Source organism: Amblyomma maculatum, chromosome 7 (assembly GCF_055883805.1).
Source record: "Amblyomma maculatum isolate TAMU_Amacu chromosome 7, ASM5588380v1, whole genome shotgun sequence".
Taxonomy (NCBI): Eukaryota; Metazoa; Arthropoda; class Arachnida; order Ixodida; family Ixodidae; genus Amblyomma; species Amblyomma maculatum.
In genome coordinates, this window is record NC_139350.1 from 139,866,368 (window position 1) to 139,882,937 (window position 16,570).

Consider the following 16,570-nt stretch of genomic DNA (forward strand, 5'->3'; position numbering starts at 1 on the left):
TGTTATTGCCTTTGCAGCCGCGCTTGATGTTGCGCTCCCACTCTTGCCTCTTCCCTGCGTCTTTCGGTGTCCTGAAGAGAGAACATTTCACCTTGCACGAGCGCTACCCGGTCTTGCACCCGGGCAAGAAACATGTGCTATCACGCTTACCCCGTTTTCTGAACATGACGCGATCACATATCCATAAAAAAGGCACACTTGCACACATGCTAGCTAATTTGCGCGCATTCCGGCCCGCGAGCGAAAAAAAGTGCAAGTGGTGCACGAGCCTTGCCACGGCACAAACGGATCAGCGCGGCGCAGATTCGCAGTACGGCACAACCGCCACAGCACCACGTACACAACGCGACCACGCTCCGAATGCGTACAGCGCCCCCTGCGCTTTCATCCGGGAAGCGGCCAACCGGTTCCATAGGGAACCACGCTCGGACGGCAGACTAGCAAATACTTCTAGGGACTCTAGCCATGTTGACAGCGGGCGCTCAAACCGGAACTGCCAGCTTTCCGCGCTCCTATTGGCTCGCGTCGACAGTAGTTTCCGGTTCGAGAGGACGCCGCGCCGCCCGCACGTCAAATATCTGGCAGGGCCAGATCGGTGGCGGCGCGCGTTTTTTCTGACGCGGGGCGTCAAGTGTGCGCCGTCGGGCGTAAAACGCCGGTTTGACGCGGCAATAACGCTCCATGTATTCCGGCCTTTAGAGCTCGCTTTGCACGCAGGCGCTGCGTGCATGCGCAGACCGGCTTTGGCTGACCCGTGCGACGACGTTAGCGCGGCAGTGCATGAAGCATGTGTGTTTGGAGTCGGGGCTTATGTATTCCAGTAGTTCCCTTCCCCTCACGCCACTTTTACCCCCAACATGACGCAATTTTGGATGTACTTTGGGGAAGTGGTATGCCTTTATACTTTCTTCAATCGCCACACTGAGAGAAAAAACTTGACGAATGCTAAGCAGCACAGGCATCGGAATGTGTTCATTTTCATGTTAGACGAAACATTTTCCCAGTGCATGCCCAGATTATTGTGGTCAATTTTGGTCAATCTAGTCTGAATTTACTAGCTTTTGTAGGCTTACAAAAAGCGGTTGTGAGCTTTAGGCACACTGTCTCTCTGCAATGCTGTTTCTTAGGCTATACTCCGTTTCATTCATCAGGTGCAACGCAGCGAAAGCTACGCAAGTAGTCCGCAAGAAAAAAAAAACAGGAGGCATATCACTACGCGCTCGTTCTGTAGGCGAGTGGTTCCTGCCGAAACGGGCTCTATTCCGAGCATACACGTTTGCAATAACATGCTTCGCATGCTTAGACATCTTCACAGAGCGGATCTTATAGAAAAAATGCGCACCAAAGAACCATTAAAAAACCATTTTCTCAAAAAGAGATGCGCAGTGCGGAGGGCACAGCCAGCGCCATCTGGTGGCACAGCTGGCAAGGTTGCGGGGCAGCAAAACGCGGCACGAACAAAAACGACATAAAAAAACATACAAATTAGCCGAATCCGACCTTTTCTCCCTAAAAAAAGTGCTTTTTATGAAGTTGATAGCAAATGTAAAATGTATTAAGCTTGCAGACAAAGCAACTATTATTTTCTCTCGTCAAGAGCAGGCACTACTTTTTATCGCGGATGCGCAGAGCGCGAACAAGAGCTGTAGCTTTGGTAGTGTTGCACTTGATGTATGAAACGGAGTATAGTTGGTGGAGTTTGCTCATTTTGACAAAGCGCAAAAAAGAGGCAGGGATGGTCGAGAGACATGGGACAAAGCGCTTTGCCTGCTCTCGTGCCTGTATATTTTTAGCCCTTGCCCAAAATGTCCAGGCCCTGTCCTTCTCTCTTCCTCTATCATGAGATCAATCATGGTGGCAATTCATTGACCTCACCCCAATGTTTTGTTGTTTCACTATGCCATGCAGCGTTTCAGCAGGATTAGAGTTGAACAATGGCAGAGCTGGTTCAGGGCCACTTGTTGCACCTAACCCTTATCCTCCTGCGTTTTTTCTCCACACAAGAACTCCTTAGAATGACTTTCCAATCAGTCGGCTGAAGTATGCTCGTGAACGTTCAAGATGCAAGTTGATAGACCCTTGAAGCAATTTGTCTAAACCAAGAAAATAGCACATGCTGCGACTATTTATGCAGCTTCTTCTGCGGCGATGCTGTTTCAAGTCATTTTGTTTTTTGAACATTATGTTTTCATTCTCTCCCATTTATTTCCGATTTTATCATTGCAAAGAAGTGGAAATTTGCCTTCCTATCACTAAAAAAAAAAGTCTGCAAGGCGTGGTCGCCATTTGTTATCTGTGCACAGCAAAAATGGGTGATGTTCCCTACACGTGGGAACGAAGCTATAGCGATAACTCAACGCGGTCAACTGTGGGTTTCACCGCAAGGTCTCGACATATAGCTGTCTACATCGCATTGACGTGGTAGTGTTATCAAAATTCATTTCGAAACGGATTGAACAGGTTCAGCCCAGTTAGTGAATGTGCCTTCGTGCAAGGCTCAGGCTCCTAGCTCCTGAGGGAAGCAACAACTACTGCCTTGGTAGATCTTGCCGCGTGTCTTCTGCGTGTTTGCTTGGAATTGCTTTCGCACTGCTAGCTGTGCTACTACGCTTAATTTCTGATTCTTTTTGAGTAAGACCACGTGGCTCCTTGATGCTAAGCAGTAAGGATTACAACTAGCGTTAGTCTTTGGTTTTATTTTCTTTTACTGCTTTGCATGTTTGTTATCGGAAATGCTTTCAGTAAAAAAAGAAAAATGCCGCTGGTGACCTCGACGTCAAAACTGCGCGCCGAATCAGACTGTCATGTGATTTCCACTCCACACATCGTCGCATATTTCATTTCGGTGGTGTCAATCGACATTCAGCCGTTCGGAGGCAAAAATTCTGAGCCTCCTCTACTTACTTTACTAAAACCAACTGACGTGTTCGAAGGTGTGAAGAAAACGATGTCCTATGTCAAAACCAAACGCGACGTTTATTTACTTTTTTTTCGGTACAAAACCGGAATGAGGTGCAAGAAACACCCAAAAAGCTTGGAATTCCACCGCGATGACTAATCGGGGATGACCATCTGCGCTCGTAAAGGGAGGCTGTCATTGTGCTAATAAATACTTTCGATTTTTTTCATTGCGGCAGTCTAAAACAGTGGCGATGTGCGTGTGCCGCGGTGGATATCAGTACTCTGTTCTGCACGACCGCCCGATACAGACACGCGCTTCATTCCGTCAACCCACCACATGCACTAAATGTCCGCGAAAGCGTTTACGGTGCATCGCATAATAATAATAATAATAATAATAATAATAATAATAATAATAATAATAATAATAATAATAATAATAATAATAATAATAATAATAATAATAATAATAATAATAATGGTTGGTTGGTTTGTGGGGTTTAACGTCCCAAAGCAACTCAGGCTATGAGAGACGCCGTAGTGGAGGACTCCGGAAATTTCGACCACCTGGGGTTCTTTAATAATAATAATAATAATAATAATAATAATAATAATAATAATAATAATAATAATAATAATAATATTATTATTATTATTATTATTATTATTATTATTATTATTATTATTATTATTATTATTATTATTATATAATAATTATAATTATAATAATAATAGTAATAATAATAATAATAATAATAATATTATTATTATTATTATTATTATTATTATTATTATTATTATTATTATTATTATTATTATTATTATTATTTTTTTTTTTTTTTTTTTTTTTTTCCAAGATGGCGCCCAGTAAGGACGCATGTGCGCTGTGCTCCCGCCCGTTTTTTGGCAAGCAGCAGTTTTTACGATGTGCCGACTGTGCGAAACGTGTTCACACGAAGTGCGTCACCTGGGCGGATGACGAGCTGCAACTTCTGAAGTCCGGCTCTCGGCCATTCTTGTGTAATTTGTGTGCGTCGTCGTCGTCTGACGGTGTTAGGCTTAGCGACGGTGGTGCTAGAGTCCCTGGTGCCCCGCTCCTGCCCAGCCACCCGACCGGTTTTCCCCCTTCAGCCGCGACCGACGAACATGGCGGTGAGTTTGCCTCGCTACGGGCTCTCCTCCTCGACGCGCTTGAGGGAATCTCTTTTCTGAGCGATGAGGTTGCCCAGCTACGGGAAGAGAACGAGCGCCTTCGTGTAGAGAACTCGCGGGCTTTCGTACAACAAGCCGAGGTTATCGCCTCTCTACGTGCCGATGTTCACGGCCTACGCCAGGAGCTTGTGCGGTGCGCTGCTTCGCAGTGTGAGCGTCCTCTCGTCGAGCGTCCTCTCGTTGTCTCCGTGGGCAATCCTACCCGTGAGGAGCAGCCATCGGTGGACTACTCCGCCGCTCTTCATCGAGGGATGACTCCTGGAGATATTACCTGTTCATCTTCTGCCTCTGCTCCTCGCCGTGCGGTTGACTTACCCAGTGCGATGAAGAAGCACCGAAGTCGAGCCATTACTGGCGCATCGAGCTCATCTGTCCTGAACGTTGCCATTTACCAAAAGAAGCGTCCGAAGACTATTTTCGTCTCTAAACTCAGTCCCGATACTACATCGGTAGACCTTACCAACCATCTAAAATCAGTGAATATTACTCCCATTTCCTGCCGGCAGCTGAAAACAAGGTACGACTCCTACTCGTCCTTCCATATTGAAATTGATGAAGAATCCTACAGTAAGCTTGTTGAGCCTTCGATGTGGCCGATGGGCTGCATATACAAGGACTTTCGTGGGAAGCTTTACGACGATATGCTTCATCCCTCTGAACTGACGCAAAATTGCAGTGGCCCCTAATTTGGATATCTATTATCAAAACGCCCGAGGTCTTCGGACTAAGGGATCAGAATTTTTTTCTAGCGTCTTGTCCTCTTGTTATACCGCTGTTGTGGTTACCGAAACCTGGCTGTCAAGTGATATTCCTTCCAATGATTTCTTTCCAAATAATTACTCTGTTTTTCGTAGCGACCGCCCTGAAACAGGTCCCAAATCAAGAGGAGGTGGAGTGCTCATTGCTATTGACAGTTTTGTGAAGTGTGCTCGACGTTCCGATCTGGAAACTGTTGAAGAATGTGTGTGGCTCGAGCTCACTTTAAATCGATATGAAAAACTTTTACTTGCAGCTTTCTACATTCCTCCGAATCTACCTCCTTCAGCCTATGATGATGTTCTGCTCTCAATCGAACATGTTATAACCCGTCATAGCAAACACAAACTTCTTATTTTAGGTGATTTTAATACTCCTGGTATCAACTGGAACTCACTTATTTCTTCTCACAACAATCATTACATATTAAGTAAGTGTAACGCTCTACTTGATTTTATAGCCTTTAACTCTTTGCAGCAACACAATTTCATTGCAAACTGTTGCGGTAATATTCTTGACATCTGTCTATCGAATTTTGAAAGTGTTCGAGTCTCGAGTTCAGACATACCGCTGACTCGCTGTGACAAATTTCACCCTCCGCTTCTAGTTACTACTGCTCTCTCTGCCTCACCTTCTACTAATTCAGATCGGGTGGGGAATTCGCCCCGTTTCGCGTATGCACGTGGTGATTATGTCGGTCTTTTCAATTTCTTCTCTTCCGTCGACTGGTCCCTTTTAAATGACATTAATGATTCAGATGGACAAGTCAGTCGCTTTACAGAAATAGTTCTTGATGGTATGCGTCGGTACATACCTTTGCATACTCCTACGCGTAGGAAGTTCCCTTCCTGGTTTTCAAGGGAACTAATAACGGCGTTAAAGCTCAAGGAACGGGCCCATCGTAAAGCGAAACGCCCTGGGTTTCACAATTGGGCAGATGAGTTTCGCCGTGTGCGTTCTCTTTGCAAACGCTTATACAAGCGGGACTACGACTCCTATCTTGAGTCTTTAGAGAGGAATGCCTCAAATCGTCCTAGTCAGTTCTGGCGTTACGTTCGCAAGCGTTCCATTAAATCAGATTTAAGTATCAGCTTAGTTGACTCTCAGGGTTCGGAAATTCGGGATGTTGCCGACAGTTTTGCACAACATTTTTCCTCCGTTTACAAACATCCACATTGTGATTCCGTTTGCCTCCCTTCTGGTGCACTATCTAATTCCATTCTCTTTGACGAGGAGTTGATAACTGAGAGTCTTAAGCGTCTGAGACCATCTTTGTCTCCTGGACCTGATGGTATTCCAGCTGCCATAATAAAAGCCTTCAGTTATATCTTCGTACCAGTACTGACTGCCATATATAATAACTGTTTAAAAAATGCTGCCTTTCCTCGCGTGTGGAAAATGGCACGCGTGTTTCCTGTCTTCAAGTCTGGAAACAAATCTGATGTTTCCAATTATCGTCCGATTTCTCTTCTATGTGCAACCTCTAAGCTTTTCGAATTAGCTTTGCACAGCGTACTTTCCTTCCATCTCAAACATATCATAGTACCGAATCAACATGGCTTCATGTCGGGCCGCTCTACTTCTACCAACCTAGTCACGTTTATGACGTATGCCTCTGCAGCAGTCCTTCAGAGGGGTCAGGTTGACACTGTGTACTGTGATATGAGCAAAGCTTTCGACGTTGTTACTCACTCACTACTTCTTGAAAAACTTCTACTCTCTGGCGTTGAAGTCTCACTCGTAGCCCTCCTACGCAACTATCTCCTTGATCGCTTCTGCTTTGTCAGTGTCAATGGACAGACTTCTTTCGTTTACCCTGCAACGAGTGGAGTTCCTCAAGGTTCAGTACTAGGCCCGCTTCTCTTCTCCGTTTTTATTAATGATGTTTCCTCGGCGATAAAGAACTCCTCGTTTCTTCTTTATGCTGATGATATAAAAATATTCAAGGTAATACATTCTTTTCAAGATTGCGTGTTGTTGCAATCGGACATATCTGCTTTTTCTGATTGGTGTGCGATGAATCGACTTACCCTCAATTCTTCCAAAACTAGGGTTGTGTCCTTTACTCGTAAAACACATAGCTTTCTCTACCATTATTCTGTGAATTCTGTGCTGTTGGATAGGGTTGATGAAATTAATGACCTTGGTGTACTTTTTGACCGCACCCTCAGCTTCTCCTCTCACACTAACCGCATTGCTCAGCGGGCTATGCGCACACTCGGATTCGTTTGCAGACTTTCGAGAGAGTTCCACACTCCACTTCCGTTCCTAAAACTGTACCTGTCCATATGCCTGCCGGTCTTGGAGTATGCGTCGGTTGTTTGGAATGGCACTTGCAAATCGAACTTGGACAAGGTTGACAGAGTACAAAAAAAATTTTTACGGATATTTCATTATCGCTTTCCTTGCGCAACTTCCCCCTCTCGCTCCACCAGGAGCGCCCAACTGAATCTTCCTTCCCTTCACTGCCGTCGTATCGGACTTGATATCATATTTCTGTACAAACTCCTTCATGGCCACATTATGTGCCCTCAGCTCTTAGAGTACATCCTACTGCGCGTTCCGCGAAAGAGCATGAGGGAATTCAGACCATTTCAGGTTTCTCCTCTTCATTCCCACTCCCCTCTAGACAGGATGCAGTGGTTGTTTAACACTTTTTGTCCTCACCTTGACATCTTCCAAAACTCGCTCTGTTCATTTACATTGGATGTTCGTAGCGTTGTATTCTAAATAGTACTTTATCACTTAAAACTCCCACTTTCTAGCCTTAAATTGTATTTACTTCACTTTTTGCTTTTTCTCCTGTTCAATGCTGTCTGTATCGTGAACTACTTTTTATCCGTTTCTTACTTATATTTCAACTTTAAACTTTATATTCGAATCTTACTGCCCCTTGTTCAATTTTACTTCTTTATTGTATTATTCTGTATTTCTAGCCTGTGTTTTAAGTACCATGCACTTGTTGCGCCTTGAAGGGTTGTTTATTTTATGTATATTTCTATATTACTATAATCAATGTCAGTTATTTGTTGTTGTTTTTTTTTCTCTTCTATCTACCGTTCTTTTTTTTTTCTTTATTTCCTGGTGTGCTAAAAAATTCTCTCTTCGTCTGTTTCATTTCATGTATTATTTATTTTTTTTTTTGTGTTCTCTCTGTGTGTGTAAACATGTTTGTGCTTTTTCATTTTTGTTTCTTTTTTTTTTATTTGTGCTGCAGCACAAAGACCACATGGTTGTTCCTGCGCACATTAAATAAAGATTGATTGATTGATTGATTGATTATTATTATTATTATTATTATTATTATTATTATTATTATTATTATTATTATTATTATTATTATTATTATTATTATTATTATTATTATTATTATTATTATTATTATTATTATGACGGAATGAAATCGTCCTAGTCAGTTCTGGCGTTATGTTCGCAAGCGTTCCATTAAATCAGATTTAAGTATCAGCTTAGTTGACTCTCAGGGTTCGGAAGTTCGGGATGTTGCCGACAGTTTTGCACAACATTTTTCCTCCGTTTACAAACATCCACATTGTGATTCCGTTTGCCTCCCATCTGGTGCACTATCTAATTCCATTCTCTTTGACGAGGAGTTGATAACTGAGAGTCTTAAGCGTCTGAGACCATCTTTGTCTCCTGGACCTGATGGCATTCCAGCTGCCATAATAAAAGCCTTCAGTTATATCTTCGTACCAGTACTGACTGCCATATTTAATAGCTGTTTAAAAAATGCTGCCTTTCCTCGCGTGTGGAAAATGGCACGCGTGTTTCCTGTCTTCAAGTCTGGAAACAAATCTGATGTTTCCAATTATCGTCCGATTTCTCTTCTATGTGCAACCACTAAGCTGTTCGAATTAGCTTTGCACAGCGTACTTTCCTTCCGTCTCAAACATATCATAGTACCGAATCAACATGGCTTCATGTCGGGTCGCTCTACTTCCACCAACCTAGTCACGTTTATGACGTATGCCTCTGCAGCAGTCCTTCAGAGGGGTCAGGTTGACACTGTGTACTGTGATATGAGCAAAGCTTTCGACGTTGTTACTCACTCACTACTTCTTGAAAAACTTCTACTCTCTGGCGTTGAAGTCTCACTCGTAGCCCTCCTACGCAACTATCTCCTTGATCGCTTCTGCTTTGTCAGTGTCAATGGACAGACTTCTTTCGTTTACCCTGCAACGAGTGGAGTTCCTCAAGGTTCAGTACTAGGCCCGCTTCTCTTCTCCGTTTTTATTAATGATGTTTCCGCGGCGATAAAGAACTCCTCGTTTCTTCTTTATGCTGATGATATAAAAATATTCAAGGTAATACATTCTTTTCAAGATTGCGTGTTGTTGCAATCGGACATATCTGCTTTTTCTGATTGGTGTGCGATGAATCGACTTACCCTCAATTCTTCCAAAACTAGGGTTGTGTCCTTTACTCGTAAAACACATAGCTTTCTCTACCATTATTCTGTGAATTCCGTGCTGTTGGATAGGGTTGATGAAATTAATGACCTTGGTGTACTTTTTGACCGCACCCTCAGCTTCTCCTCTCACACTAACCGCATTGCTCAGCGGGCTATGCGCACACTCGGATTCGTTTGCAGACTTTCGAGAGAGTTCCATACTCCACTTCCGTTCCTAAAACTGTACCTGTCCATATGCCTGCCGGTCTTGGAGTATGCGTCGGTTGTTTGGAATGGCACTTGCAAATCGAACTTGGACAAGGTTGACAGAGTACAAAAAAAAATTTTACAGATATTTCATTATCGCTTTCCTTGCGCAACTTCCCCCTCTCGCTCCACCAGGAGCGCCCAACTGAATCTTCCTACCCTTCACTGCCGTCGTATCAGACTTGATATCATATTTCTGTACAAACTCCTTCATGGCCACATTATGTGCCCTCAGCTCTTAGAGTACATCCTACTGCGCGTTCCGCGAAAGAGCATGAGGGAATTCAGACCATTTCAGGTTTCTCCTCTTCATTCCCACTCCCCTCTGGACAGGATGCAGTGGTTATTTAACTCTTTTTGTCCTCACCTTGACATCTTCCAAAACTCGCTCTGTTCATTTACATTGGATGTTCGTAGCGTTGTATTCTAAATAGTACTTTATCACTTAAAACTCCCACTTTCTAGCCTTAAATTGTATTTACTTCACTTTTTGCTTTTTCTCCTGTTCAATGCTGTCTGTATCGTGAATTACTTTTTATCCGTTTCTTACTTATATTTCAACTTTCAACTTTATATTCGAATCTTACTGCCCCTTGTTCAATTTTACTTCTTTATTGTATTATTCTGTATTTCTAGCCTGTGTTTTAAGTACCATGCACTTGTTGCGCCTGGAAGGGTTGTTTATTTTATGTATATTTCAATATTACTATAATCAATGTCAGTTATTTGTTGTTCTTTTTTTTTTGTCTTCTATCTACCGTTCGTTTTTTTTTTTCTTTATTTCCTGGTGTGCTAAAAAATTCTCTCACTGTGTATATAAGTGATGCTACTCATTGTTTGCTTACTTTCCGTGATACTTTTCGTCTGTTTCATTTCATGTATTATTTATTTCTTTTTTTGTGTTCTCTTTGTGTGTGTAAACATGTTTGTGCTTTTTCATTTTTGTTTCTTTTTTTTTTTATTTGTGCTGCAGCACAAAGACCACATGGTTGTTCCTGCGCACATTAAATAAAGATTGATTGATTGATTGATTATTATTATTATTATTATTATTATTATTATTATTATTATTATTATTATTATTATTATTATTATTATTATTATTATTATTATTATTATTATTATTATTATTATTATTATTATTATTATTATTATTATTATTATTATTATTATTATTAAAACAGACCCCTGGCCTTGAAACAAGAATCCACGGCTTCGAGGCTTACTATTTTGAGCATAGCGTAGACGCACAGAGAAGTAGTGAGTGCCGGCTGCGCACGCGCATTAGCCCTACTTGGCCCCACTAATGCCACTGCGTGTGCGCCGAAGGAATCCGGTAATTCGGTTTACATGTAGGCAAGCACTTTTCTCTTGTCACAGTGAAATGCGCCCAGCTGCCCTCTCGGCGTCACTTCGTTTATGATACGCTGTCTGCAGTCGAAACTTCTCTCTTTCCACGCAGCGTAGTGCGGTCAACTGTGCCACCTTTGCGAAGATGTCCATACACGCTTCGTAAGTGACCAAATACAATTAGACAGACGTACAACGGCTGTTACGTTTCATTATCGTTTCATTACGGTGATTATCGGCGATGACGTCTGGGTTTTGATTATCTATGAGCACATATTTGTAATGTTTATAAGCATGAAAAGCACTGAACCAAAACAGTGTACATTCTCATTTCTGCTAACGCTCGACATTCGGTTCAGCAGCGTCAAATTCCTTCGTTTCCTTTTTTTTTTTCATCTGTACTCCGTATGCGACGTCGTCCTTTTGCAGTTGTATTTCTTGTAGCGGCTGCGAAGCTACATTCAAAACGGTGCTTTCCGAGAGGACAGCTGCACCTAAGCACACTTGTGCCACTGAAAGCTCTAGGGAACAGAGCACGCACCAACGAAGATGTGAAGGAGACAACCAGTCGATACCGCTGGCCGAAACTATTTCTTTTGGTCTACTGTCCTATTCCTTTTTCGACCAATATTTGAGAGTCGCATGACGCACATAGCATCTAAACGGGGGATCATACGCGTGATACGCCAGCTGGCGTATCGTGATGTCACGTGCGAGCATTTTGCCAGCACACCATGCAGCATAACATGGCGAAATCCGTAGCACTCGCTGTCAAACACATAATGTCTAGATTTTGCGAAAAATGCCGCTGGACCAACTGCGCGCACGGATGGAGAACCTCGTCCAAGCAACCTGCAATCTGTCAAGGCATGTCTTAATTTTGATAAATTTGCACTTTTGTCGCCAGCCGAAAAGCAAGCCCGAGACATGTAAATTTACCGGAAGATTCTGCGCATTCTGTTTGGTTTTTGCTAGCCGTGTCACTTGCTATCCAAGCCTGAAGCGCCTAGCGAAATATGAATGCGTGAGGGAAAAAGTACAGGGCCAGAAGTATGTTCAGAAAAGCACAAAATAGCGCAAAGCCCCTCAGCGATTGGGCGTGAAGGTTAGCGGCTTAGCACTGCAGGCGCGCGTCCACTGTTCGCACACAATTCAGGGGTGCAAAGGGTGATGCGGTGAACATGTGCAGGTTCTTCGTGCGAGCGAATAGCCCCCGCATAAACCACAGTGTAGACGCACAAAACATGTGCACGCACGCAGTGTGCGTGTCATGTCTTGTCACCTAAAATAACTTTCACTCCGCGGTCCTGCCCTAATGAACTGTTTGTGTTTCCACTTTGAGTAGATGCGTCTCCTTGTGCTAAGAACCAGTGGTGTCTCGCACCACGTTCTCGATCGAGTGGTGCCTCCAGGTATTCATTCATTCCTTTCACTCCACTGACACTCTCTGTTTTCCTCTAATCATGAATTGTAGCCTCTGCATCAAGTGAGAGAGTTGTCGAAATTCTTCCTCTATGGAATGTTTGAAACCGGATCTGCTGCAGAAAGAAGTTGTTTCGACAGGCAATGAATTTTTGAAAAGTGTGACACTCACCTCAGAAACAGCAATGCAAATAGCAACAAGCAAAACACTTCACAGCACAAAAGTAGTATAGATGGGTTGCAGAAACCTAGAAGTCAGCAGAGCAAAACCCCTTCACCATGGCAGCCAAACCTGTTTTGAGGGCAGAAGTTGGGTGCAGCGCAGAATACTTCTATGTCCAGCCTGATGTCATGCGCAAACATGTTGAGCAGAATTCCTTCACTATTGAGAGCCTGGAGGAGGTAGGGGCAGGGGAGGTGTTATGAATGGCACTCACAAACGGAGGGGTTCTTAATCCCATAATTGCGACAAAAAGAAGAGGGGTGCAGGAAATGGACATGGCCATTATTGCCACAATAGACGTCTCCTGCACTGCACCTGATTTCTGCCCCCAAAACAGGTTTGGCCGCCATGGTGAAGGGGTTTTTGCACTGCAGAGAAGCTGACTTCTAGGTTTCTTGACTAGCTTCAATACTTTGAAGGAGTGTAGTCACGCGCGCCTCTCCTGGCAATTGAATGAACTCACACTTTTTCTGCTTTTACCTAGATGGCGCTAGCAGTAAAAAACCTTTAATGACCGAATACAGGTGCAAATACTAATTATCAACATGGTTTGTACTTCTTATTTTAACTTTATTTTACAGTAATACAATATTAAAAAAAGCCAACTCAAACAATGCTCACGTTGTTGAGTATGACGGCCTTCTCGATTGCATGTCGTGTAGGAAAAATTGATTATATTTGAAGGCTCAGTATAATCGTGCTAATTGTATAAAGCGCAATTTGCGCTCATTTTCACAAATAACTACTATTCTAGTTTCGCCATGCATGATTCCTAGGCTGTAGAATGAGCGGTTTTTCTGGTCAAGCTATGCGATGTGAGGCAGTATTACGGAAATCTTCAAATTGGAAAGGTAATTAAAAACGAACTAGCGAATAAATTTCAAAGAAACTTCGTACACTCAACTATTATAATGTGCGCCCAAAGTGGTAAACATTTTACTGCTGTGCACGTTGATAAAGCGCAGATATTCGTGCCCAAAATAGCCAAACTTTACCATGTTTAAAAGGCTGCTGATCAAATACTGATTAAATTAAAACTAATTACGCATCATTTTCCCTAATATAAATACCCATTCTATGTGTAGGCCAAAGGAAACTGTTCTATGTGCAGCAGTTTCTTCAGCAAATAATCCGAAGTAGGGTATATCAACGACGCTAGCGAATTTGTCATCTGCAATACCACCTCTCATGCAGTTGTTAACGTTGGCACGCTAAAGCAGTGCACATCATTTGACAGAGCGCATATTAAGCTTTCGAATGATGCCTACATTGTGATGTTCGAAAAAGAACAACGCGCAGAATGCTCACGCAAACATTGCCTAAAATGGCACATTCGCGCTGCCGGAGTGGGACCCCCGCCTTAAGGCGCGCCGCGCCACGAGTAAGGCGCTTCGTAGAAAGCTGGAGCCAAGCACTCTAGCCGCGAGTGGCAGACACGAAGCAGGGCATTAGAAAGTGAAAGGCACACAAGTTGCTTTGATGCGTCCGTGATTCGTTCCGCCATCGTACAACTATCAGTTCCCCTCATGTGGCAGAAGCCATATGTGGCTCTTCTTGGCCGATGGCCCCTTTCCCAAGCATTTCACCCCAGAAGAGCCGAGCGCAAGGTGGTGAGAAATCCTGTACCTCTTTAAAAACCGGTAGCTGCCAGGCGGCACCAGAGATCTAACCTGGTACCTCCTGAATGCGAGGCGGATGCTCTACCACAAGGTCACCACTTCACTTCATGTCGGTGTAGTCCTTTTATATCGGGTGCACAAGTCTCAGTATTCTTGGACTGTATCATCGTATGAAGTAACCGACAGCCTCCGTCAGAACAGCCGACGTGTTTTATTATCAACAAACTAAAGTGCTTTTAGCTCCATGAAAATAAGTGGCCTTTTTTATGATAAATAACGATCAACCCCCGTTAAAAATCTTAAGCTAGCCTAAAAGACTTCAAATTATTTTTTTCGCATAGAAGTCTTCATGTTCGGGCGGCAGCGTATTTCACTCGAAAGTTGCACGTCGTATGATTTGAAATGTTCTGCGTCGTGCAACACATATCCCACTGAACAGATATATGCTGATTACAACTGGAAGTAAAAGCCGTTCCTGCAGAAGTAATATTTCTTTAGTCGATGGCGCCCGCAGAAGCAGAGGCCTTGTAGCAGAGCCCCCTTCTTGTTCCCTTGTGATACGTGAAGAGAGTGAGCTGCCGAATGTCATCCTGCATTTACTATTTATGTTCAGGGCCGTATCTCAAAACACACCTTGGCTTACGCTATTTCCTTCTTCCACGAGGAGCCCTCCACGCTTCCTCTAGTCAATGAGGCGTCTAAGAGAGGCGTCTAACTTTCGAACCATCTATAGCAGTTCCTTGGCTAAGGAGGCCCTCAAAGCGACGAGGAGCCTCTTGCATCCCGTCTGGCATCGAGACCATGCGCTGAACGTTTGAGATATAACGGTTCTAATAATAAAAACCGAGTACACATTTTTAACGTTATGTCTCTTTCGAGGTGCGCTCCTCTGTACTCTCCTTTTTTATCTAGCACGGTTTGTTTGAAAGCTGTACTTCGCTTGACAGTAAAACGTCGTTGGTTGGCAACATGCAACTGTTTGCAACGGAGGAGTTTTGCAGGAGCAACAGCAAATGAAAGCTCTTCGCGCTTTTCCACTCGCATTGGGCGTCTCCCGACCCACCAGAGAAGCCCTACTGCGTAAGCGCAAAACGAGTTGTTCTGCAGGGAAGCGTACGTTCCGATGAAAGAGCGATGAAAGGTAGCATGAAGGTAGTGCAGTGCCTATACTTAGAGGAAAAGACCTTCCAAGGGAGGCCTCACTAAGCGCACCTCAGTAAGGCGTGTTTAAAAATTGACTGAAAGAATTCGAGCCGTTCTTAAGGCGTTCTCACTCAGGTAAGAAGCATTTCAGAATTCAGCCCTCAAGCAGCGAAGGGGAGTAGCACGTGATTCTTTTTTTTTTTTTTTTTTGTCTTTAGCCCGACCAAGGTAAAGAGCCGGACAAATTGCAAACTATTCTCCGCTCGCTCGCTGTATGGCAGGCGAAAGGAACCGGATGTGAGCCTGCATCAAGTCCGGAGCGCTATCGTAGCTCCTGTGCAGCTTCCGGAAAAATGTGGCCGCTTTCCCGCGTGAATGCAGCAAGATGTTCTCATCAGCAGTGACACACAAAAGGTTTCAGTTGTGGCTGCCCAACTGTTTCTGACTGAAACGCTATGTATAGCTTTTTTTTGTTACGAGACTGTTCTTTTAACCTTCATTGCTGTTCCGTGCAGTGGTCGTGCGTGCCCTACGTGATGTGGAACACCGCCGCGGGAAATATTGGGGACAGCGATTGGATCGGCGCGATCGAGCCTAGAGACGCGAGCCAAGTAATAGACCAACTCTTTATGACGATCTTTGGAGGAATCCCGTGGCAGGTGAGGGACCATTTTATTTGGAATGCTTCGAGGCATTCAGTACGCGTTGCATTGTGATGTCTTATAGCGCGCCTTCTCTACGTCATTGTTACTACGAACGGCAAGAAAGGGAAATGGCGGAATCTCTGTATGGCAGTGGATTTGTGCTGCTGATCACAAATTGACGATGAGATGCCTGCCGCATCTGCCGCAGTTTGGTGGGTACGAGATGCAAAAGCATTCATATTCTGGTATTATGGCTAGCGAGTCAAACGACAGGTGGCCGTAAACAAGTCGGCGTTCTAGCCTACATGATGCGCCTCACATCCTCGCCGGAACAGCAGTACGTTTAATTCGGTTATTTTAGGTCACTAGTACGCAACTGGTGATAATCTAATCTCCGTGTTTTAATGGTGACAGACATAATACAGGTCTTGCAGCCTAAAGTATGAAGTCGTGAATAGTGCATACCTATAAGCCTCCTCTTCATTGATTGCAAGGTATTTATTACGGCAATCTCTAACGCTATCATCAGTAGAGCAGACTGCTTTTCGGTAGCTGGACTCTATAATATACCAGGCACCATGAATGAGATTTAAAAATTAATAAAACTGCAGTATATGACCAGCTC

General features: G+C 43.7%; 1 protein-coding gene across 1 annotated transcript in view; it reads left to right on the plus strand.

Annotated features, from left to right (window-relative positions):
* LOC146184869 (high-affinity choline transporter 1-like) overlaps positions 1-16,570 on the plus strand; it is a 55,733-nt gene that overhangs the window by 19,796 nt on the left and 19,367 nt on the right. The window contains exon 6 of the mRNA XM_084608638.1: positions 15,817-15,960. Coding sequence (XP_084464764.1) covers positions 15,817-15,960 — 144 coding nt within the window. The remainder of the gene's footprint in view (positions 1-15,816; positions 15,961-16,570) is intronic.